Source organism: Xiphophorus maculatus, chromosome 21 (genome assembly GCF_002775205.1).
Source record: "Xiphophorus maculatus strain JP 163 A chromosome 21, X_maculatus-5.0-male, whole genome shotgun sequence".
Taxonomy (NCBI): Eukaryota; Metazoa; Chordata; class Actinopteri; order Cyprinodontiformes; family Poeciliidae; genus Xiphophorus; species Xiphophorus maculatus.
Genome location: NC_036463.1, coordinates 5,034,817 through 5,049,860, shown reverse-complemented (window position 1 = coordinate 5,049,860; position 15,044 = coordinate 5,034,817). Strand labels below are relative to the sequence as shown.

The following is a 15,044-nucleotide window of genomic DNA, read 5'->3' as shown; positions in this document are numbered from 1 at the left end:
AGGAGCCACTGGCACTAGGATGCACTCTCATATTATGGATCTCAAAGGTTTATTCAAGGTCAGCATGTTTATTTCTCAATAAATTACCCTGGACTCCTAATTATTTTCCTTCCACATTTCAGCACCAACCAACCCACTACGTGGTACTTCTTCTTGTCATCGGGTTTCTCAAGATAGTACTGAGTTAGCAAACTACATAAACCTGACAAGGTCGACCAGATGTCTTGAAGAAAGGAAACCACTCTGCCACGATTAAACCACAATGATGGGGATTAGTATGCAGCGCCTTCGTTTTCAGAAATCGAAGCATTCAGATTCATCCTTATTGCTCAAGGATGAGAAATACAACTCATCCTTTACACTTTCATGAAATATATGAAATTTTGTTGGGAAGATGCAGGGACTTCTGATGTCCATTTAGCCACCTGTCCTGCAGCACCACCCGGTGGATTAACTGGGCATGACAGCTGGGGTTTTTTGTTGTATGTTTGTAGTGTTACAGCCAAAATATGCTGTGCATTTTAAACAGTACTTTATGTAATAAACAAACACAAAGTAGCACAAAATCTATACGAAAGTAAGCTATGAGTCCAAGTCCCTCTGCAACAAACATCACTTGACATATTGCAGTCAGGCGAGACACAATATTTTAGTTATCAGTTATTGTATTGATTTTTCTCATGATTAAGCGATTAAACAGATTTAAAAAAATGGCACATTCTGAAGATTTTTCATTTAACCACTTTAACTACTTATTTTATACAATATTAGAAATATTGTATGTACTAAAATGTGCAAAATAATAATTAAATCCCCTTTCAAATAAGAAAATAAACATTTTAGTGCCTGAAACACAGCATTCATCTAATGCATGCTTGATCATTTGTAGCAAAGAGTGAATCTGCAGCTAAACAAATACTTCTAGCATCAACATGTGAAAAGCTCAGCCCTTTCTGCTTGACTTAACATCAACACATTGTAGGGCTGATCTGTTGATTATTTTTAGATTAGCTGGTAGATTAATTGGACAGCAAAATAAAAAAAATTTTCTCCCAGAATTTAAACCGGGTGAAGCTAAAACGATGCCAGTGAAAAGAGTTTTTCTTCAACCTAAATGCAAAATGTATATATTTTTGTACATGTTTGGCCTAATTACTGCTCTGAATATGTTGTTCTTTCATCAGTTGACCTGTTTTTGAGTCTGAATACTGCGAATAGCATTAGAAACAATTAAAAGATTCGGATTTCTATACAGAACTAAAACAACAATTTCTAGTTTTTCTGCACCCTGACCCATTCACTCATTGAAAGTCCTGGATTGCAAGTGGAATAATAGGATTGGCAATTTAGTAAAAACTGTTTTCACTTGAGCCTCTTTTTATTTGTACATTCTCTGAAATGAAATAAAAATAATTCTACTATAAAGTGTCTTAAGTGACCAAAGTTAATTTTCCTCAGCATCCAGTTCTGTCTTTAACATCAGTATCAAATGAAAAACTCAGTTCTTTACAAATTTCTAATTTGAGGTGAAATTGAGAAATTTCCTCCACACAGTCACTGATAGCAAAACTGACCCCCAGCATTATGCTGCCACCGCTATGCCTGGCAGTTGGTAATTTCAGGTTTGAAAGCCTCCTCCAAACACTTTTCCAAACAGGACACCAATGTGGCCGAGATGCCACTCAATCTCATATATTTTTTTTCATTAAAACTGTGTAGGCGTTTCATGTCCTGTAGAGATTTTATTAAAAATGTTTATATTTCTTTCCTGATTTCAGCTCTGCAACCAGCACCAACTGCTAAGAAAAGCAAAAAATAATACTTTAGTAAAAAGCAAGAAGACTAAATATTTCAATAAATGAAATATTATGCCCGATGAAGTTAACTTCACACTCTGTAATGATTTCCCACAAGGTTCAAGCTGTTTGCAGGTCATAATTTGATTTTTAAAAAAAGATAAAAATTGCCACAGTTGACTGTATTTCCTCCATCCACATAAGCTCTTTAAATTCTACTGGAAACAGAGCGATGATGCTGGTCTCACTGAAGGCATCGTAAACTTTCAGCAATCCATCATCCACGCTGTATTAATCACAGACTCTGTGCTGTCCATGTTCTGAATCAGCTTTGCTGAACAGATCCCATCAAGAGATAATGGCTTTTTTATCACCAGCAATAAAATGTGGGGGGAAAAATTGAGTAAAACAAAACAGACGCATGAAAACTCCCTATAATAACATGAAGCTTTAGTCTAAGTTGTGTTTTTAGCTAGTGTCAGTCTTTTAAAACAGTTAATGGCTAGCTTCCCATGTAAAAGTATTTTTCCTTCTTTGCAAATGAATTCCCAAGAAATCTAAAATATCTTTTATTTCAGAAATTAAGCTGATTCTGAGTGGACAGGCCAATCGCTCTAAATCTGATGTGCAGCAGAATATTGTGGACAAAATAACCTGATTTTAATGACTGACAAAGAGTGATATACTTCGAGAATCTGCTTCAGTTCATTTTGATAAATATGGCTTACAAAAAATTAAAACCCAAAATGAAGAATCCTCTGTAAAGCAGAACCAACAGCAATGGATTTTCAATACAGGAATATAATTTTGTGAATCATTGCTGATTTATCACAAGAAGGCCAAGCCAAAAAATGTTATTGCCAATTATGCTGGCTGTTATCTCGTAATATTGATAGAATGTTTAGTGGAAGGAAAACGTGCGGAAGACAAAGGTATAAATGTAATAGGGATCAATATGGGCATATGAGGATTGGAAAATACAGAAATATTACACATCTATGCACTGTACATTTTATGCGCTTAGTATTTAGGCCTCATTTTGCATGAATTATTGCATCACTGTGACGTGGAAGTTCCTTTCACAGATTCTCTGAAGGGTTTCAGGTCTGTTAAGTATTCCGGCCAATCAGGGAGGCACACCATGTAAAGGCAGGTGTTACCTTCGGCTCTGTAGGCAGGTGTAAAATCCTACTGGAAAATAACATCTTAAACTTTTTTGGCAGATGAGCTCTGAAAATCACCTGGTAAATAGTTGACAGTTTGCCTTACGCCAAGCTTCCTTCCTATGTTAAAATTATATACTGTTGCTCTTAACTAAAGTTTCTGACATGATTTTGAAGTTTTATTAGCTTTTAGTCTTGATCAAAATGACATTTGTAATGCTACAAAGGTCAAAAAATGCTGTTGTACAACAGCGCATACTAAAAATGCTGTTGTACGACATTTTTTGGAAAAAATTCCTGATTCTAATTTAAATTCACTTGAACATTTTTTTTTAAATTACAAACTCCTTAAAAATCTCAATTTACAATTTTCAAGACATGAAGGGGGTCAAATAAGAGCAAGAAGGCAGTAAATCGGAGTCACTGCTTTAGCAGAACAGTGCACGTCTGTATGGAGATGCTTGGCCCCACACCGCCCCCCTGTGGTGGGGTTCAGCACAAAACAAACAGAAATAAAAAAAAAAGAAAAACAAAGACACATTGTTGGCATTTCTTTAATAAACATTTGTCAAAGGACAAGGGAGGAGGACAAATCATTTTAGTACAAAAGAAAAATTATTTCCTTTTTGGATCAGTTTGCTTCGCTCATCGACGTTTCATTTTGTTTTCTACAGTGCCGAGGATTCCCATGGAACTCCAAGACTTCGTGATGGAAAATCGGGTGTGCTGCGGTGGTACACGTGCTACCCCAGACCCAGTCCTTGAATACGCTCCCCGCTCTGGCGCCTCATTCTTCAGCCATCAACTTCAAGATGGAAAAGACGACACCTCGTCATCAGTCATGTTCGAAGTGTCCATCAATCTCCTTTCATAGCCAAAATAGTTTCTGCCTACTTTGGTCAGTAGTGCAAAACATTAATACCACTCTGCCTGGGAAAAATTACAGAAAGGCTAAAAGGTAGAGATTAAAAATTTTACCTGGCCTGACGCTGTACATCCCAAAAACAAAACAAAAAGCAAAAGAAAAAAAAAAATAAAGGTAAAAGTTTAATTTAAAAGACAGCAGAATAGATTACAAAAAAATATGAAAACAGTACGAGCGAGAAAAGCTCCTGGTGTTAATCATTTGTCCTTCTGCAACATATTCCAGATTAAGGAAAAAATACAATGCTTTACACAGACTTAAGTTAATAAAACTGAGAGTGCATCTCCAGATCTGATACGGTCTAGAAAAACGGCTCCAGAACGCCACTGCCTTCAGATTCCAGGCTTTCAGAAAGGCAGCCCTCGTCCTCTGATTGTTGCTGAAGAATTCACGTGTGGAACAAATCCGAGGGGAAGAGGCGGCGCCCCGACTTGGGACGGGGAGCCCCAGGGTTGTCCCGGCGCCGGGATGGGAGGCGGACCCACGTCCTTCCTGGCCAGGGCGTGGTTGTACATGTGGATGGCGGCGGGGTTGGGCTGCCCCTCCACGGCTAACGGACTGTGATTGTACTCGAAACGGTGGTCCTTGTCCCCGCTGAACAGCAGGCTGCCGGGGCCAGGAGCCGCCGCCGCTGGGGCGAAAGGCTCCGGGTGGGCCGGCAGAAGAACCCCAGCGCTGTTCGAGGACCCAGCGCCTGGACCGCTGAACACTTCCCTCAGGGCGTGGGGCGGCAGGCCCCCGCCCAGCATGTGGCCCATGTAGCTGTCAGCAAAGCCAGCGGGAGTGAAGGGGGGAGGAGGGGGAGGAGGGTGGCTGTAAGCAGACCCCTCTGCAGAGGGAGGAAGAGGAGGGTAATCTGGCTCCGGGGGCCGACCTCCTTCGTCTCCGCTGGCAGACGCAATGGGGGGGGCGTGACCCAGCTTAGGCTCAGGCGGTGGCTGGCGGTAGTCCAAATCGGCGTGTGGGGGGGGCTCCGGGGGTTCAGGGGGGCGCTGGTCTGGGGGCAGGATGGACACGCCCCCAACCTCAGACGCTGAGGAAGAAAAAAATCATAATCAGAAACATCTGATTTATTTATTTTGATTTAAAACTGGCTGATTGTTTACAGAGCTTGGAGGAACTGGAAAGTTGAGAGAAAGGAAAAACTGAGCTGCCGTCTACCAAGAGAGTTCAGAAGGTTGCTATTAAAGCCACCTGGACTTCCTCAACACTTCCACTGAGCCACAGCATCATTTCCTCCATGCTCAAAAGACTGACAAAGGAATAATGCAAGATGCCCAGACTAATTACTGAGTTATGACTGAATAGTACATAAAGTATTGTGCATGACAAACATTTATTCTACAGGAACAAGAGCAAAAAAAAAAATGCTTCTATAAGTCATGTCAGGACACGGTGATGGTTTTATCAAATTTATTTAAAAAAAAAGTTTATATTCAAGTTACATAGTGCAGCTTTAATACTAAGTCCGTCTCTCACTGCTGGACCTTTTCTGGTTCTGGCTTTAAAGGAGTGCTGCTCTCTCACCTGGAGAAACAGGGCTGGGTTCTGGAGGCGGCTTGACCTCTGGAGGTGGAAGTGCTGGAGGCGGGGCCGCGGTGCTGCTGCTCTCCGCTCCTTCCCCGCTGTCGGCCGCTTCCTGCCTCTGAGCCTGCTGAGCCTGCAGCAGCTGGGCCAGCAGCATGGTCACGGCCGTGTGAGTGGCGGCCGCGGCTTCGCCCTCAGGAATAACCGGCGGGGCGGATATGGGGGGCGAAGGAGGCTTGGGCATGGGGGGAGTACGCGGGACTCCGGCTGGGGCGGGAGGCGGGGGGGGTTTGGCGGGAGTGGGTTGGGGCACGGGTTCTGACGGGTCAGAGGGAGCTAAGGCTTTAGTGAGCTGCTGCAGTGCCTCCTGGTTAACCTTTGTGCTCATGGACTGGACAAACTGGGCGGGGTTGATTGCACTCTTGGGCTGGCCAAATATGTTCAAGAGGACGGCCAGCTGCTCCTGGGTGAACTGGGAGTTTGGACCCTTTGGTTCTGTGAGAAGACACAAAAGAGCATCAAATGGTTTTCTGATAGAAAACACATTTAGGAAAGTAGGATGTCCAGGAAAAACCTAAAAGTATTCATATATCTTTATTTTAAAATCACTTTGATTCCACTATGTTAACTTCCATCAATCAACTACAATGGAGTATTACAGCCAGGTTAAGAAAAAAATATTAATTAAGAGAAAATGTAAAACTTCTGTCATCTGGATTTTATTTATTTTGGGGCATTAGAGTAAAGTGAGTCAAATTCTAAATTTCCATTTGTAAAGCTGTTGAAAACCATGTATGATTATACTTCTCCATCACATAATGCAGTGTGTTGTTAGACTATAAAATCCCAGTAAAAAACCCTGAAGCTTGTAGTTGAACACGTAAAGCATGAAAATGAGGCTGAATTTTCTGGAGCCTGGGTTAACTCCCAGGAGGATTCATGGGTGACCATCAAGCAAATTACAGAACAGCAAACGTAGTTAAACTGACCAAGAAGTGCAGAAGCAGCTGCATTCTGCGCCTTGATGCCTCCCGGAGCGGTGAAGCCCTGCGGCGTGTTGCTGCGGCTGTCATCGAGGCCCAGCTCCTTGCGGGGGGCCTTGGGGGCCACCAGCTCCTCTGGCATCTGCTTCTGCCGGCGACGCTTCTTACTCCACAGCTCATGACAGTCCTGCCAAAGGGGAAGGCTGCAGAAACAGAAAAACGTCAAAGATCTGATGATGCTAAAAACAATCGGCGAGTGGGAACGACACGGACGGAGAGCCGTACTCTGGAGGAGGCATCTTGTCCGGATCCACGTCTTTGAGGAACTCACTGCCCAGCGCTTGTTCAGCTGTGCAGCGCTTGCTGGGGTCCAGGTTCAGCATGTGGTCGAAGAGATCCAGGGCGGACGGGGGGATGCTGAGCAGAAAAACAGAACAGCTGGAGAGCAGCTCCCAGGAATATACAGCAACACTTCAGGTTTACTTACAAAGCAAACTCCTCCCTCAGGCGTCTCCGGTACTGCTTCTTTGGCTTCATGGTGTTGAAAAAGGGAAGCTTTATGACATCTGGCCAAACAGCAGGACAGGGGCTGCCGCAGATCCGGCTACAAGAACAACATTTATTTATTGTAGCAAAAATGCAGTGACATGGAAATGTAATTGACAATAGACTACAGCTAAACTCTGTCATTTTCCTTTCCCCATCATGAAGAAACAACAGTGTTCCTTTTAAGTTCAATCAAAAAAAAAAAAAAAGCCACAAAACTCACCACCTCTAATTACTAAATTTAACTGAAATAAGTCAAACTGTAACTTTATTTTATTCTCTTCATGAAGTCCTGGTAAAAATTAATCACATTCTGTCTGAACATTATGAGTTTCCATGAAAAACTAACAAAAACCATCGCTGCTGTGTGACGCCTACATTCTTCTTCTGCTCGCGCGGGAGTCTTTGGAGGTCTAAACTGTTCATACAGAAGTCTGATTGTGTCAGTCAGTAGTATGGATAGTTTTCATTTAACTATTAATTTACCAGGAACTCCCTCAAGATGAAATCTCTTTCTCGAGGGAAACCTGGCCAAGAGAAGAAGTACACCGGTGTACGGTATACAAAACCACAATTAAAAGATACAATTTAAACAACATAAGATTCACCTAAGTACATACAAAATAAAAAACTACCAAAAATAGAACATGGAATTAAGACTTCATCAAATGACTTAAAAGAGTTTAAGAACAGCGTTTACATTCGTTAGTTAAACCATTTTTAAAAAGAGTTTCCTGCAAACGCAGCCTGAAACTTGCCGGGCAGTCCTGCTGCAGTTCGATCTAAGAAGTGCTAAACTTATCAGGCCATTTCTAAGTAATTTTAAGTCCATCATTCAACAATGAGGAAGGAAAACAGAGAAATGCCTACAAAATCACAATTTGTGTTTCATACTTCTGCAATAATTACTAAAGCGTTAATAAAAGCACCATGTTTGGAGAAAAACAGCTGACTGCAGATATTGGCTTCCATCCTGGCGCTAAGATAGTTTCCACTGTGTGTGTTAATGCATATTAAGATATATTTGGTGAAATGACCATTTCATGAACACAAGTTGACTTACCTGATAAGTTCTAACTGTGCAAGCTCCTGGTTAGCTTGAAAGATTGGTTTCTTTGTGAAGAGTTCACCCAGAATGCATCTGTAATAAACAGAAGAACTCATCAAACATGAACGTACAAGTTATAAGAAACGTGTTAAGTACAAGTAAAAAAAAGGACGATCACCTACCCACAGCTCCACACGTCAATAGCCGGAGTGTACCGCTCTTCCCCCAACAGCAGCTCCGGGGGGCGGTACCACAATGTGATCACTTTATTGGTGTATGGTCGACTGGAGAAGCAGGTGTGTTCATTACTGATGTACTCAAGCTAAAAAGCTGGGCTAATAAAGTTAGACTCAAAATCAAAACGATTGTGCCAAGAACACAAGACTCACCTCTCTTCAGAATTGTAGAGTCGAGCGAGTCCGAAGTCTGCCAGCTTGATTTGACCTCTGATTAAAATGAGGAAAACATCGATTAATGACTGCTGGGAGAAAATCTTCACTAAACAGAGGCTTGTTCTTTCTCTGTCTCACTTGTTATTGAGGAGTATGTTGGAGCACTTGATGTCTCTGTGAAGAAAGTTCTTCTTATGGCAGTAATCGAGGCCCTCCAGCAGCTGCCGCATGAAGGACTTTATGTGGTTCTCGTTGAAATGGACCAGACCGGACTCCAGAAGACCCATCAGGTCGTGGTCCATGTACTCGAACACGAGGTAAAAAGCACCTGGGACGAGAACGAAGCTTCAGTCAGCACAGAGACGGCAAACAGCCAGTAACATGAGTGACTGGAAAAACGTTGTTACCTTTATCATTCTTGAAGTCCAGAGCATCCTCCTTGTCAGTGACAATCTCCTTCATGTTTATGATGCTCTTGTGATTGAGCTGTCGCAGAATTTTAATTTCTCTAATGGCTGTGATTGGGAAGCCCTCTTTTTCATTGTCCAGTCGAACTTTCTTCAAAGCCACCATCTCACCTGGAGGATGGAAGTGAAGAGCAGCTGCTGACAAAAGTCCTAGAAACTGTGTTTGACAGGGTTACCTGGTGGCTAAAAGCTTCCTGGTTCCCTAACATTTTTGTCATTACAAACTTCAACTTTCAAGAGTTTTCTATCATTTTTAAAGTCTGGTCAGACAAATGGACAAGCGTTTGGACAGGCGGATAGACAAATGGTTGGAATGGCAAACAACTTTTAAGTCCAGATTAGAAAATATTCCAGACTTTTCCAAATTGTGCTGGAAAGTTGATCCTTCTGGAATAAAACATTTGTGTTGATGTGAAATCTCACCAGTGTCTTTGTCTTTAGCCTTGTACACTTGACCGTAGGTCCCTTCTCCCGTTATTCCAATTATCTCAAACTTGTCCACACAACGTTTTCCCCAATACATCTCTGTTTCTTTAATTTCACCATGTCTTGGGCCACAAATTCTGGGGAACCACAAAAAAAATATATAAAAGATTAAGAAAAAAGCACATTTATTGTGAAATACAGAAAAAAAGACTGTCATGAACTGTTAGAGCAAACCTTGGTCTTCGACGAAGCGTTTGGGACTTTTTGTCCTCAAGTGGGCTGTGTGGAGAAGACATGCCGCCAGGAAGCTCGGGGGGAAGAGGCAAGTCGGTCAGGAGCTGACGGGATTTCTTCTCTAATTTCTTCTTTGTTGAGAAGTCCTTTAAGCTGAAGATAAAATCAGAAAGTGCTTGAGCAAATCTGAGTGATAACATAAAAACCTAAAGAAGTACTCAAACGGCATGAAGTAAACCCAAACCTTTCTCCTTTATCAAAGTTCTCAATGACAGGGGGCAACGGTAGCGCTGGCAGTGTGGAAATAATCGGAGCGGTGGATCGCTCCTTGTCTTTGCTTGGTCCAGATGTTGCCACTTTCCTTTTGTCCCGGTGTATCGAATCATCTCTGCCCTTCCCGTCTCTGTCCTTACTGGTCTGGCGTTCTGTGGTCTTCTTGGACAACTTGTCTGCAGGGGACTGCGGCTGACTGGATTGCGGAGTTCTGGGTCCCTTCTCTGGTGGAGGTGGAGAGGGAGGACGTCCCTTCCTGGAGGTGTGGTTAGACTTGGGGCTCGGCTGAGGAGCCGAGGAGGGACCTTTGGTCGGAGTAGATGTATTGCTCGAGTTCTTGGCCTTGGCGGCAGCCTCTGCTGCTTTTGCTTTTTTCTGCTTGCTGAGCTCGGCGGCAAGGCTGCTTTTGAACGTGAGCGTGCTCGGAGAGAGGCTGGAGTGGCGACTGCGGGAACGAGAGTGCCGGTGGCGGCTGTGAGAGCGTGAATGCCTCGAGGTTGAATATGGACTTCTGCTACGTGACTTAGCAGGTCGTCTGGAAGAGTAACGAAAAATATATTTAGACCTAAAAGAATTCAATTGTAAAAGCATCCAGTTTGTCTAAACTGGATGTTTATCATTTCACCCATTTACTGTGCCTTTATTGTTCTTTCACACCCATTTGTCGGTACAAAAACAAGCTATGCCACAGAACGTTTTGCACTGCTCATGCTTCCCTTCGTAAACATTTAAGTGCCAGAGCCAGGAAATAAATACAGTAGTAGCATCTCATTAAAACGAGAAACATCCTTGTTTAAGCAAAGTAAAAATCTAGTTATGGCAAGTTTTATATCTTATTAAAACCAAAATAGGTTTTCATTTCAACAAGAAAGGTTGTAACAGTAAAACTCTCTGGGATGTTTGGGTGTTGTCTTGAAGAAGCCAATGTAGTAGGAAGGCATATTCTGCCAGAAGAATGTATTTTATGTTGTTAAAATTAAAAATGTTCTCATTTAAAATAGTTTTCTGTCTCTTTATAACAAGAATGTTTTCTGGTTTCAACAAGATCATGCACCTGAAGTCAGTTCGTAGCTCTGGCAGTTAAACACCTCCGTACCTTTACCTTGAGGACATTCCGGCCCCGTTTTGAAAACCTAAAGTAACTTTCCATTACCTACTAGATCTACGGTGAGGCAATATGGTAGGAGGACGCTCAGCTTTGTTTTCATTTAAGATAGTCAAAAATTGGCCCAAACAAGAATTAATACACAAATTATAATTATGTGCATTTAGAGCCTTTTTATGATTACAAAGTACCCCATTACCAAAAGTAATAAGATGGTGCACTATATTTAAGTGCATGGGTACAAAATGGAGGTTTGTTGGAACATAATGTTAATGTGTCTGAATTCAAACTGGCGAAAGGTTGGATTGACCCAACCTGAATGACTTATATTCTGACAATTGTCACATAAACACACACAAAACCTGCTCAGGTAAGTTATTCTAATCTTTCCCATGTCTGTAAAAACAAACAGCGTCTAACAATAATTTTTCCTTTCAAATTCTAAAAGTGATTCAAAAACAACAGAGACAGAGGTAATGCTGTACAGGATGATGCATATTATTATTAAAAGCAATGTTAGTATTTTAGTGACTATGCTAACTCATAAAAATGGACAAACAAAACAGCATAAAGATAAAAGGAACTTTCATTTATGTTCTTCACTAGTACAACTAGACTTGGTAATAAGGTCAATATGAGCTGTCTTCCTGATGCTTTCTATCTCTTTTCTTCACCTCCATAAAAACAATTAAAAAATACTTATAAAAAGACAGTATTTTGAAACAGACCAAGTAAAAATATTAGTGGCTTCACAATATCACAAAAATATCCAAACCACCAAATGTATCATTCTTAAAAGCCAGCTGACTGGCAGTCTGCACCAATAAGTGTGGGATGGACAGCAAGATGTGGTAACCAGCTCATGCCTAGCTGGATTCTAATAACAAATTTTAATGCTAGATAAGCTACGTTTTAGGAGCTCACCTGACATCTGGACTTGGACTCATGGACTTCCTATAGGGGCTTCGGGATCTTCTGCGATTTCCATTGGGACTTGAGACGAACTCTCCTTGTTCGTATGGGCTATGTCTGCCGAAACTGGGCGACCTGCGCCAGTTAACTGGACTGGATGGAGATCGCTTCCTCTTGTTGCTGGAGTATGAACTAGGTGACTTTGAAACACCATATGCTCCGTACACGTCTAAGTCCCGACTATAATAAGTGGAGCTGGGTGAGGGTCTTTTACTTATGAAAGTTGGACTTCTTCTAGATATTACCTGGTTGAACCCACCAGGAGACTGGTAGTTGTATGAATAAGATGGCCCATAGGGACTGTCTGCTTTAAAACCAGGACTTCTCCTGTATGCCCTGAGGTCATTGCGGTCATCTCTGTAAGCCTGTGGAGCTTCTCTGTATGCAGACGGAGGCTCTTTTTCAGACCTCGTTTTACTTTTGTGCCTTTTTGAATCTTTTTTGTCTGCGGATTGGGAGGTCAGAGATGTGGAAGTCCTTTTACCATTCTTGTCACCGCTCTTTGCAGCGTCCCTGTGATTTTTAGAGCCACTCAGGCTACCACCACTCCTGACTTTTGTGGGGTCTCTCTCACGGCTGCGACGGACTTTCTTTCTACTTATCTCTTTCGCTTGTTTGTTCTTCACGGATGGTCCTCTTGTTATGCTATCCTTACTAAGGCACACCGCCTCCCGGCCCTCCAGTTGACTTCTTACTGGGGATGCTGGTCCGTTAAACTCCCCCAAGTCAACATCGCTAAGCCGATCCACTGCAAGCCCGTCAGGGTGAGGGTAAAGTTTAGGAGAGGGGCTTCCAGAGAACCGCTCCGACTGGGAGCTAACGTCATCATATTCCACTAGCGTCCGAAGTTCGAGCTCCTTATCAAAAGCGCCCTTTCGATTATTTTCTGCTTTTTCTGTCGCACCAATGGGCCACAGGTTTCTGTTCTTCCCCTGCCTGCGTTTCTTCTTTCGGGCAGCCGATGAGCGCCTCTTCTCCCGGTGCCGCTCTCGCTGTGTCCCACCGCTCCCCGGCTTACTCCGCCTGTCCTGTCTGTTAGCATGTCGCTGTTCAGAGGGGCTCCGTCCGCGACCCTCGCGAAGCACCTCTGAATTGGGCATTTATCTTCCAAATAAATCACAGCTACCACAAAGTCCAGAATAACAGTACAGAATGTTCTTTCAAAACTATGTCCCCCTATGTGCTGCTAAACAAAACATTGGGCTAGCGGTGTAACAGGCTACTTAGCTGACGTCTCTCAATTAGACAGCCTGTCGGCTAGCAGGATCAAAAGCTTAACGTTTCCATTGCAAAACCAGCACAACAAAGAGCCCAGACCGAGTGCGTCTTACAAATGATGACACTTGGTGGCAAAAAAAAATCCGCCACACTAAAATAATATTGTGTTGCAGAGTCATAAAATCAGAAGGTACTCAACCATTGTACTCCAGAATGGCTGTCTCCCAGATTGGATAGCCAATGCTAATCGCTTAAATCAGCTAGCTCAAGCTAGCTAACTGTTCTGGTCCACAATCGCATTCCATTGAATCGCCCACAGAGGCCCAAAATTACTCCAGTTATTAAAAAGCGTGTTCTTCTTTACCGCTACAATCCACGCGATGCTTTAAGTCAATCCACCAGACAGTGTTACATTGTAAAAATCAAAAATCGTCCCCTTAGAAACTTCTTGTCGTCTTCCAACACACTCCAGTGTGCAACAAGGAAGTAGATAGCCCGCTAGCAGCTTAGCTCCGCTAGCTCTCCTTTCTCCTTGCGTGGAGTTCAAGGCAAATCAGTCGGGAAAACAAAGCCATTCAAAACACGCTGTTCTTTAAACAAATCCAGCCGGACTGATGATGCATCTCCTCACAACATCACCCAAATACAGCAGCCACCCTGACACAGAAAGCTGCTCGGAAACACTTTGGATTCATCTCAAGATATAATAAGTTTGTGCGTAACGTGGCTAACGGTTCAGATCGTCGAGGCCGTGCAGCGTTCGAACTACAGGCCTCGTGCGACGACGTAAACCAATAGAGTCCGCGTGCGTAATCCAGACAAGAGCTGACGTCAACGCGAAGGGAAACCCTTGCCTTCAAAATAGAACACAGAGTTAACAATAATAAAACACCCAAGATTTTCAGAAATGATTAAAAATTATTAAATCGCGTTTTTGCTAACAGATTATATATAATAGGTATGACACAAATAATTTTTAAAACTCGTCCAGGCTCCCTCTAAAATTACAGCTACGTCTAAATTATTAAGAATATCAATGCTAGTAAAATTATCTCACCAATTCACGTCAGAAAGTAAGACGCATATAATTACATAGTTTATTTGCCAAGGATGATATTTTCTAAAGCTTTACTTCTGATAATTTTAGTAATTCTGTCATTAAAATGATTAATCCAAAACTCAGTTTGTTCCATGTTTTGTGGTTTTCATGCAATAATCCAGTTCTCAGAGTAACTCAATTTTGGGCCTTCGTTATCTGTAAGCCACAGTCGTTACAGCTGGTTGACTGGGGTCATATAATTCTGTGTATTTTCAGTAGATTATGAATAGACTGCGGAAAATTGCTTAATCAATTGTTAAAGCAGTTGCAAAACAACCAGAGAACACTTTCTAGTATGAAAAATCCTGTGGAGTCTCCATACCTGTTTTTTTTCCACAAATAATGTAGCATTTATTTTACACAATAAGAGAAACATATCAGGTAAAAGGAAAAGAAATCTAAAGAGGAGAAATAACTTACTTGCTAACTAATTTTTTCTTCTTTTTTTTGTTGAAACCACAGCTACTCATTTAGCATTTAGTCAAATGTCAGCATCTCACATCTTCACTTAGCAATATTTGTCCATTTCACCTTGCGTACATTCTCAGAAAATCAGTTTGTAACATTTTCTATCAGATTTTGTTCTGGATTCCACGTAAACCATTCCAAAACTTTGTTCGTCCTCTTACAAAGTAATTAATTAGTGGATTTGGACGTCTGTTTGGACTCACTATGATGCTAATGAAATTCCTTTAGGTCCTTAACTTTCTGGAACGTTTTGGGTCACAACAAACTGACATTTAAAACTTGGAAAAATTCCTCCAGCTTGACAAAAACCTGCTGCATGTACAGAAAGTAATCCCAGAGCATAATGGTGTTTTTGTGTCGTTCGGTGCTGTTTTCATGTCAAACTTACCTTTTACAATTATG

General features: G+C 42.1%; 1 protein-coding gene across 1 annotated transcript; it reads right to left on the bottom strand.

Moving 5' to 3' along the window:
• Positions 1–3,495: 3,495 nt before the first annotated feature.
• cdk13 (cyclin dependent kinase 13) lies at positions 3,496–13,852 on the bottom strand. Its single transcript, XM_014471268.2, has 14 exons — positions 11,810–13,852; positions 9,752–10,315; positions 9,508–9,660; positions 9,271–9,410; positions 8,788–8,958; positions 8,519–8,708; positions 8,378–8,434; positions 8,171–8,272; positions 8,004–8,081; positions 6,882–6,998; positions 6,680–6,811; positions 6,401–6,597; positions 5,412–5,906; positions 3,496–4,917 (listed from the first exon to the last, which is right to left on the bottom strand). Exons 1-14 carry the CDS (start codon positions 12,955–12,957, stop codon positions 4,232–4,234), a joined length of 4,230 nt encoding a protein of 1,409 aa, XP_014326754.1. The 5' UTR covers positions 12,958–13,852; the 3' UTR covers positions 3,496–4,231.
• Positions 13,853–15,044: the final 1,192 nt, after the last annotated feature.

Bases quoted from the DNA above. Each gene is read 5' to 3' on its own strand.
- cdk13 (XM_014471268.2), bottom strand. From the start codon at position 12,957: ATGCCCAATTCAGAGGTGCTTCGCGAGGGTCGCGGACGGAGCCCCTCT. The intron at 8,435-8,518 runs GTGAGACAGAGA...CATTTTAATCAG, and splicing joins AACATACTCCTCAATAACAA to AGGTCAAATCAAGCTGGCAG. The intron at 8,082-8,170 runs GTAGGTGATCGT...TGTTTATTACAG, and splicing joins ATTGACGTGTGGAGCTGTGG to ATGCATTCTGGGTGAACTCT.